Raw genomic sequence first — 10,445 nt, 5'->3', positions numbered from 1 at the left:
AAAGAAAAGAACTGGTTGGTGGACTGACGAAGTTAAAGAGGAAGTAGATGAGAAAAACAAATGTTTTAAACAATGGCTGAAGGAAAGAACACCTGAAAGCAGGGCAAAGTACGTACAACAGAGAAACAGGGTCAACAGGGTAAAGAGACAAGCCCAAAAAGAAATGTGGGATAACATAGGAAAAGACTTACAGAAAGACAGCAAAGGAACAAAAAAACTGTTATACAGTATGTCAAAAGCCTATAAAAACAGGAGTAATGACAAACCCAAGAACTCCACCATAAAGGGTAGAGAAGGTGACTTGATAACAGGACAAAGTAACATCACAAATAGATGGAATGAGTATTTCCAAGAACTGTTAAACGTTGGTGAAGAGCCTAATGATGTTGTACATGATTCCCAACGGGCAGAGGAAATGCCTGCCATGACAGAAGAACTGGACGATCCCATTACAATAGAGGAAGTAGTGTCAGCCCTAAAACTCACAAGCAACAACAAAGCCCCAGGACCTGATGAAATTCCTATTGAGGTGGTAAAAGCTGGGGGAGAAACTATGGAAAACCTGTTACTAGACATATTCAACCATGCATGGAGAACAGGCACAGTACCGACAGAATGGAATAAGTCTGTTATTTGCCCCATCTTTAAGAATAAAGGAGATCCCCTTGAGTGCAAAAACTACAGGGGTATATCCCTCATGAGCCACATTGGCAAACTGTATGAAAGAATCCTTGAAAGACGACTAAGGCAAAAGGCAGAGAGCCTGCTTAGTGAAAGCCAGTGTGGGTTTAGACCCGGCAGGGGAACAGTTGACCAGATAGCAGCACTGAGACTTTTCTTAGAGAAGAGCTGGGAATACTCCATTGATCAACACATATGTTTCCTCGACTTAGAGAAAGCGTTTGATCGCATACCGAGAGAAAAAATGTGGAAAGTGATAGGAGAAACGGGCATTAGCAACAGACTCCTCAAAGCCATCAGAAGTACTTATGAGAACCAGTGCAGTACTGTATTGGGAGGAACTACCTACTTTGAAACAAACACTGGCGTACGCCAAGGAAGTGTCCTCTCTCCACTCCTCTTCATTATCTATTTTAACCGTACTATACAAAACATAGAACGGAAAGACTTTGAAATTGAACGCTTTGGGTATGCAGATGATATTGCACAAACTGGAAATAGCACGCGAAAGCTACAAAGAGTTATGACCCAGTGGGATCAAGAATTGACCACAGCTGGTCTAAAACTAAGCTACGAGAAGACTGAGTATATGAGAGTGAGTCGAAATCAAGGAGGAAGTTACCGCAACATTTCTATAAACAACTATGTCCTCAAAGAAACGACCTCTTTTAACTACCTAGGCAGCAAAATGACCTCAAATAACTCGATCGAAGAAGAAGTTAACAACAGGATTATAAAATTCACGAAAAATCTATGTGCTTTGTACCCTCTCCTGAAGGAGAAAAGCATACCCAAGGACGTCAAAACCTGTATTTATACAACCATCTTAAGGCCAGTACTACTTTATGGAAGCGAAATCTGGACTCTGACCAAAAAACTGAAAAGCAGAGTACAGGCCACTGAGATGAGGGTGCTCCGACTCATCTTTGGAGTCACCAAACTAGACAGAATCAGAAATGAGTTCATATGTCAAAAGTTGTCTGTTGAACCTATATTGACACTGATTGAAAGAAACCAGCTGAGATGGTTCGGACATTTGTGTAGAATGCCAGACCACAGAGATGTCAAAAGAATTTTCAACTGGAAACCAAAAAAGAAGAGGCCGGCAGGCAGACCAAGGAAACGATGGATCGATCAGATCAAGGAGATAACCTGTAAAGAAGAACCAGATTTTGATAAAGTAAAGGACAAGACATCAGAAAGAGGAGAATGGAGATCCTTTGTCCAGAGGCTGACAACTCACAGGCCCTTAGGCCTAGAGGCGTCAGGGTGAGAAGGTGAGAAGTGACAGAACACTCAAATAACTGTAAGATCTACCCAAGTTTTTAACGTGTGTAGATATAACATCTATGCAAGTATCCAGTCTGTAACACATAATTCTACTTAGGACTATTAGCACTGGAGCAAAATAGGAAGAAGCCAAAACCAGACTACAATTATATCATGTTTAGCTGAACATAGCTTTTTGTGCTACTGGAGACCTTGTCAGTGTAACCAAGATTTTTAAAACATTCCATAGAACTCAGGACTAGTTAGCTGTAAAAAAATCAGACTTGGACCAAATCCTATTGAAAAACAGTACATTTTATCTTTTTCTCGGAGTGTACATACATATCATGGTCAAGAGAAATACATGTATGTGTACTATGTATACAATTGCTGTAGATGATGATGACGAGAACAATTGAGGGGTGGTATAACCCTGTCATGTGTAAGCACGTCAACCGATGATGATAATTGATGTACAGAAGTGCAAAATTAAGATTGATTCTAGCGATAACTTGTATATTCAGATTTTGCTGGCTGAATACAAGACATGTTTTTTTTTACTCCAAAGCATTTGTCTTTGACTACAATAAATATGAAGACTTAGTACAGTTATAGGAGTAGGCATTTGATTGGTTAGAAATAAACCAATCACAGCGCATTATCTTTCATAACCATATAAGGTTAGGTACAGACCAATCACATTACAATCTCACAATTCATAATCATCACAAATCTGGCTTTTAAAGCACCCTGATTTGATACAGTAAGCATAGTCAACCTGGAAATGTTCATTGATCAAGAAATACAAAGCTTTCAGGATTTATATACTATCTAATCCAAAACATAAATGTGTCTTCAACGTAGCTTTCATGTATAGTGCATGCACATTTGGCCACTTGTAGATATAACCACTCTGAACTGAATCCTACTGCAATGTAGTGTAGTGTGCAGTACTGGTAAACACCAATAGGAGGCGCTCATACACTGCACTTCCCAACCCAAGTTCCCTGATGATGAACTGTTGTCGTCATCTTTCTGTTTTGCTGCTCTTCTCTTTCTTCCCAAACAAAGAGCTGAAAAGTTCATTGCTGAAAGAAAAAATTTACACAGAATGTCAGTTCTTTCAATTCCTTCAAAGGAGTCCAGTGTTAGTAAGGGACTTTACAAAATGATGATTAAAAATCAGCTTGGACCTAATAACTGCTGGTTCAATCTTTTCAGGCTACAGAGAGGTTACAGCGGATGGTATTCAGGCTACCTGAAAATTAGCTGCAAATTAAGTTGGCAGGGAGATTATTTTACAGGGTTTAGATATGTGGTTATAACAACTGTAGTAGCACAATGCATGCATAATTAAAGTGTGTTGATGCTACATGTATCACTGCACTCATCTGTGAATATATAATACTTTAAACATTTCAAAGTTTACAGTTTCTTCATTCTTTCCATTAAAAGTAATGCCTAAATTCAGACATATTGAAAAAAGCTTAAACTTTGTTCCAACACTAAAAGAAACTGACCATAAATTTTCGGCCGAACACTCCAACCTTCTTCAGATGAAATGACTCGCTGCACTAATCCGGAAGTCGTCGGATGACGTCAGGTAGCAGCGAATCATAAATGGCGGAAAGGCAAAACCTGCCACCATCACGGTTCAACGAGTATTCGGCCGAAAATTTATGGTGAGTTTCTTTTAGTGTTGGAACAAAGTTTAAACTTTTTTCAATATGGAATCTACCAACACAGATGAGCTTTCATTCGGATAAATTCAGACATGTGTTGACCTACCAGCCCTCCTCAGACATGGCCATGTTGTGTACAGGAGCCATGAAGTTCACCAGCTTCCGGTGGACGTCATACCTGGGGGAGGGGGGCATATCAAAATACAGTCAGCATTCCAGTATACAAATATGTATAATTACAATATACAGATATGAATAACACCTTAAAGTTTACATGATCATGTCAAAGTTCTCCGACATACTTTTCCTAGCCTGGAGTCCAGCCTTGTTAGCTTTGTTCCGCTTACGAAGGTCTCTACTCGCATTTTAGTAGGTCGCATATCGTCATCGTCAAGCGTTTGAATCCTAACGGCAGCCAGTCTTGTTGGCGTGTAGCGACCTTCGGGAGCAGAACAAAGCTAACAAGACTGGACTCCAGGCTATACTCTTCCTTGTCTTTAAGAGAATTTAGCCATGGTCCATTGGTTACATTCTAGAAAACTTGGAAAGTCTGTCAGCATGTTGGGCACATACGAATGTAGTGTACAGGATGCAATGGGGTTTAACACACTATGACGGTACATGTACATGCAAGGCCACCTTCAGGGAATGGTTCATGAAGAAGTGATCTAGAAAGATCATTACAATGACTGTGAAACTTAAAGGACTAAATACACAAGAACTGACACATAAAAAAGGGAAGAATTTTCAACTTCCAAATCTATACTGTTCTAGCACAGTCCAGAGGCATCTGGCAATGTGCCATATAGACACAACATCTACGTACAAGCCCAAGCTACATTTGGAAAAACAGATGATAATACAGGTAGAGAATGAGTGCTACACATTCTTTACAGCATCCTTAGATACATGTATTATGAAAGAGGCATGTACATGTACCTTATCTTCCTTCCTTTGGACGCCCTTGTGTCGACCTTTTTCCTGACCTTCTTGCGAAGTTTCTGCACCTCCAGCCACTGCTTAGTCAGCTCGGTCGGGTCATCGGTCGTCGTTTTTTTCTCTATCAGTTCTCTCAGTAACTGGAGAAAAATGGAGGAGGTTCAGCTAATCATAGAACAGCTTACTAAACTATACCAAGCATTCATACTACTGTATTACAGAATTTTCTTTTAAAAAAAATTTCTGAACAAAGCCAGTAAAGCTCCTTTACATTACAATATTTCTATTCTAAATATGATTTGCTACAGTATGTCTAATTCAAGTAACTGAGAGTATTCCTGACATCATAATGGTATGCATACTTACAGAATTTACTGCAGTGTCCAGTTGTTTGAATATTTTCTTAGCAAATCTAAAAACCCACCTGATGGTAGAAATCATCATCATCAAATATCTCTTCATCATACTCCTTCAGATGTGGGTCAAATTTGGCAGGGAGATCCTGAAAAATTAATCTTTTTTTTAACCTTCATGACAAAAAATGAAACAGAATGAATCACAATCAATTTGTTAACATAAATCATGTACATATAGCATCTGATAGTTGGACTTAATGTAGCTTACTATTTCATCAATGTTATTCCTTTATCCAATATCCCCTTTCTCAACCTTTCATTGAATTAATTTCAAAGGCACATTTACATGGACTTCTCCATCTACTTCTCTGTCCCCTTTCTCACCAATAAAAATCATCCCCATCCCACCATTGCGTAATGAAGGGAAAAACCCATCCCTAAACTTAAAAGTACATTGTACATTTACAAGCCTTTAGGCTTTTCTCTCCCCTTTCCAATAATGTTGCATTCCACCCCATATTTGGAAATCACTCTCCCCGCCACTCACCTGTTCCTCAGCCTTGACCTTGTCTGCCCCCCTCCCCAGCACCTTGTAGGATGACCTCTTCAGCTGAGTCCTCTTCACCAGCCTGTCCTGGTCCCCCAGGATCTGGTCAATCTGCTCACTCACAGACTTGTTGAAGGAGCTGAAAGCCTAGAAAAGGCATGGCAGATGATTAGATGACGGCAATGAAAGGAAAGGACGTAAGACCAAGTGGTAGAGTCAAAATGTACAAGTATGTGCGGATGCCAGATTTTTTAGTCTGATACACATGTACATATGGAGTAGCCAACGTTTACACAATCTCTCACTGGCTGGGGTTAATACTAGCAAACCCCTCTTCGAGGTGGTGGCAACTGTAACGCTAGGAGTGTGATTTTAGTCAGGCTATATAGGGCTTAGATATAGGCTATAGGGTATCTTTTTTCTTCTGTTTTCCAGTATTGTGGGATTGTACATTGTTGGAGGACTAAAAAAAAAAAATGCACTCATAGTCAAAACTGTCCAAGAAGACCACTCAGGAGCCTGATACAATCTGGTCTATATGTATGTGGAGGTGGTCACCTGTACAGGTTTCATTACATACAGGTATGAATTCACTAGAGGAAATCAAACAAACAAACAAGTAAAAAACATATTGAAGTTTTTCAACTGTAGTACAACACAAATTATTCTCACCTCGAATTTTCAGTCGCTCTTCCTTCGTTACTCGAATCACGTGTCTCTAAGTCACGTGATGAGAGTAACTGAATCGTCACTCCTGAAGAAGGTCGACGGAAGAGCGACTGAAAATTCGAGGTGAGAATAATTTGTGTTGTACTACAGTTGAAAAATTTCAATATGTATTCTATCAACACAGATGAGCTTTCATGCTAAGTAAAAAACATTAATTTAACTATTCAGCTCTACCTTACCTTGCTGTTGTACTTGCCACTTGCCAACTTTGTCTTCTCGCTCCACTTCTCTATAGTAGAAAGGTTGAACTTCTGGGTGAGTTTGTGTCTCTTCTGCAGACATTCTGGGTAATCACAAACTTCTTCATGTCGTCTCTTCTTTGATGGCTTTTTCTCCTTTGCTTGAGACTCCGAGTCACTCTCTTCACTGGTGATTTCTTCATCTGAAGCACTAAGAAGTAGAAATGTAATACTATTTGAATCAAGATTTGACACATTTGTGGAAGGATATTGACAAAAAAGATGACTATCACCTTTTCAAGATGTCAAACTGGAGACCAGACTGTACATTTTTTATCCACTCACACTGGCACCCCTATTCATATGTTTGATGGGTTCTTCAATGTACCTAAATTTTGGCTCTCCTCAAACACGGGACCAACATACATTGTATGTCCTATCTGGGAGGACTTCCCTTACCAAAGCTTCATGTGAGTTTAGTGAGGAAATAGGTGCAAAGACTGCCAAGGACCTGCTAGGGATTAAAATTCAAAACCTGTAGATTCTCTAACAACCATTTACATATACAGAAAAACTATTTGACAACCAAAGAACGCTACCTAAACAGACATAAAATGTTATAATTCAGAAATGCTCAACTTACTCTGCTTCTCCATTCGGACCACCTCCTGTTAGTGCAGAAGTTTCTGGGTTTTGTTCCAGAAGTTCATGCTGCAGTTCCAGTAGGGTATCTAGGAGGCCTCGCAGACATGCTGCACCTGTAAAACAATTAGAGAATTCCTGAATTTAAACTTCTCATACTTGACAAGAACACTGGTATTGACTGATGGGACTTAAAGAAAATATTCACAGTAGACAGATTATCACTGTAGATATTCTTGATCCTTGTGTAAAGGGGAAAATTATCTAAAAGGACCAACAAAACGTAGCCACATTAGCCTGGTGGTCCTTGCCAGTATGTAAAAGTGGCCAATTGTACAGTTTGACTTGTATGTATTACTATTCTTTTTAACACAAGACAGATTTTCAAAATCATGTTGATGTCTCTGTCCCTCCCTTGGAAGCCCAAACGTCCCCATTTATATGTAAACAATGGCAATTAGTATCTGAATGTTAACAACATACAAATAACAGTACTTAAAAAATCATCAAATCAAATAAACTGACCTGCTTCTGCTGCTGCTGTGAAGGGGTCTCCTCCTGTCTTGATGAAACTTGACCTTTTGTCTGGCTGAGGCAGCTGATTGGTCAGCGGGAGGGCCTTCTGTAATTTGATCCTGCTCTCAAGTAGGCTGTCCCACAGACCTGTCAATCATAGCAGGTACAGGTGGGTTAGTTACTTCCAAATATAGGAAAATAGATGCATTTTAATAATTTTTATGTAAAATACACTAGTCAATACAAGAACTAATATAACCAGCTGCTGCCGCGCCGCGTGCCTGCGAAGCTAGTGTGTTACGCCGAAGGCAGTATAGAAACAGTTACAGGGTTACATTTATTAGGTTGTAATTATATATCTAGGTCAACAATATTCAAATACAATTCAATCTCAGACTACAACTGATAAAAATATCTATTTAGTCTTGCTGAGGTTGAATTGTATTTGAATACTGCGTTATTTACATGACTACAAGTTGTGTCTATATCAAAGGTTATATCATACTTTATAACAGTTACTTTATATTTTTCACAAACTGGTACTGTTCAAAACTACGAGATCATCATGTAAACTATTGTGACACCTACCAAGCTGACACTTGGTAGCAGCAGCCTTTGCCAGCTCCTGGGTCGTGTCTTGTGGTGTAGAAAACGACCACGCTTCTGTCCCTTCTCCTTCTTGACTGTCCCTTTCTTCACTTTCATTTTCTTCATCCTCATCTTCCTCTTCTTCTTCTTCTTCTTCATCATTGTCACTTTCATCTTTATCATCATCAGCATCACTTTCATACATGTCTTCATCAGAGTCATCTTGGTATGTGAAAGTCCCTGGGTTGAAGGTTACGTCACTAGTCTGCTTTGTGTCCTTTTGTGAGCTTTTTTCCTCCTCCTCATCATCATCATTTTCATCAACAGCATCATCATCATCATCATCATCATCTGAAGACTCTATTTGAAAAGCTGGCTGTACAAGACTCGGGTCCAGTCCTTCATCATCTGAAATTTAAAAAAAAAACATAATCTCAGTACAATTTTGCTTGTCTTTTGCAACATGGACGACCCCATTTGGCCCACTACATGTACTTGGTGTTATTGCCACACAAAAATCATTTCTCTGAGGACTGTCTTTGGAAAGGACAACATTCAGGCCTGTCAAATACCATTCTGCACCCTTCAAGTTCTTACGTGATATACTTCTTGGTGTAATAATTAGTTCCAGTCTTTTGCAGTTCTGACACTGAATGACTATCATCTTGTTACAGTCTTAATCTTAGCTTGTGGGACTTGGAGTTTCAAACCGTCACCTGTTATAGTACTTCCAGCCTTAAGAAGTGTAAAGGAAGACTTAAGAGAGATTCTCTCAACATGAAAAGCTGGATCCTGTTTCCTCTAAATCTTCTTTATGTAAATGTATCCATACCTGAGTCGTCCTGTCCCCAGTCTTCCTGGAGGGCGCTCCTTGAGGTGGCCTTACCAGCATACTTCGTATCCAGGCTACTGAGGAACACGGGCTGTTTGTGTTGAGGTCGTCTGGGGTCATCATCATCATCATCATCATACTCCTCAAACCTGTCTGCTACTTTAGCTGATGTTTCTGTTGCAGACATAAATTAAAGGAAATGAAAATAATTCTTCAAGGGAAATGAAAATAATGATGAGTTCTTCAAGGGAAATGATATGGCATGTAACAAAGAAAGATATATTCCTCATGCTTAAACATTATCTTATCTAGAAAAATCTTGAATATATATTATATATTCAAGATTTTTCTAGATAAGATAATGTTTAAGCATGAGGAAAATTCTAGTATATAAAACTGAGATGAAGCCAGAAACAATTTACAAAATATTGTTTTTGTCTTCTTTAATATCAGTTGTTTCATAACTCAGGTTACAAAAGCACCTACTGGCTGCTATAATGCAAGGTAAGTAAAATCTTTACTGCATACTGAACTGAAGCCAAAAACAATGGAAAAAAATATTATGCAAAAACTTTTCTTTCCTCTCAGATCAGTGTCATAAAGAAACGAGAAGAAACCGAACAAACACATTAGAATATTTTTTGAACCCATGTTTTAGATTAGTCTTAGAAACCATGGTGTGTTCTATATTACTACCTTTTGTATCTACAACTTACTATATATATATACTAGTATATATATCTGTACTTAGCCCTATAGGCCTAAAGGGCATGAATGTGCAATAAAGGTTATTAACCAATTAAAAATTAAAGGGGTTAAAAATACACTGCTGCCAATGTGACATGATATCTTGCTATCACAATCATGGGACATTGATTTGTTGTTCCCACGTTCTTGTATGTGAACATCCGTAAACATTTTCATTCCAAAATTAGAATAACAAAGGAATATCAAAATTTCTTTATCTCGACGATGAAACATTTGTTATGGTAGCAGGGAAATCCTGTCTGGCTTTAAAACACAGCATCTATGACGTTGCGATCAAAGTAATTCACAAATTTATGTGACTATTATAATACACACACGTGTGGGAGCCTGAAAGTGAAACACGTGTGTGCATGCACACAAACTTTACTACTGAAAATCAACAACACGCCTGATCTACGGCATCTTACAAAGCATGTAAATGAAAGTCAAGTCTTACACCATGTCAGAAATAGTATTTCCGTACTTACCAGTGTAAATATCGTCCTCTGGGTCGATACTTTTGGGTGCAGGATTGGTGAGTTTGGCAATTTCGTCCGCTAGCGACGCCATCTTGGTTTGATGGATTTTACCATTAGTCCGGTAGGGAATCTTCTACTGCAAGCGAGCACTAGAAAAAAATCTCAAAATCAAGCCACAATTATAGTTTTAGAATTCTAAAGCCTGAAAATAAAGTAGAAAAGTATTTGCAAATATTTGCATTTAGTTAAATGTAAAATT

At 38.7% G+C, this 10,445-nt stretch overlaps 1 protein-coding gene across 1 annotated transcript; it reads right to left on the bottom strand.

The window, feature by feature from the left end:
• Positions 1-2,902: 2,902 nt before the first annotated feature.
• Positions 2,903-10,356, bottom strand: LOC118407377 (protein AATF-like). Its single transcript, XM_035807844.1, has 11 exons — positions 10,196-10,356; positions 8,961-9,134; positions 8,129-8,536; positions 7,550-7,693; positions 7,026-7,140; positions 6,383-6,593; positions 5,475-5,621; positions 4,996-5,073; positions 4,572-4,711; positions 3,739-3,810; positions 2,903-3,038 (listed from the first exon to the last, which is right to left on the bottom strand). Exons 1-11 carry the CDS (start codon positions 10,275-10,277, stop codon positions 2,978-2,980), a joined length of 1,632 nt encoding a protein of 543 aa, XP_035663737.1. The 5' UTR covers positions 10,278-10,356; the 3' UTR covers positions 2,903-2,977.
• Positions 10,357-10,445: the final 89 nt, after the last annotated feature.

This window comes from Branchiostoma floridae, unplaced genomic scaffold (genome assembly GCF_000003815.2).
Source record: "Branchiostoma floridae strain S238N-H82 unplaced genomic scaffold, Bfl_VNyyK Sc7u5tJ_1336, whole genome shotgun sequence".
Taxonomy (NCBI): Eukaryota; Metazoa; Chordata; class Leptocardii; order Amphioxiformes; family Branchiostomatidae; genus Branchiostoma; species Branchiostoma floridae.
The sequence above is the reverse complement of the archived record's forward strand: the minus strand, read 5'-3'. Positions and strand labels throughout refer to the sequence as shown.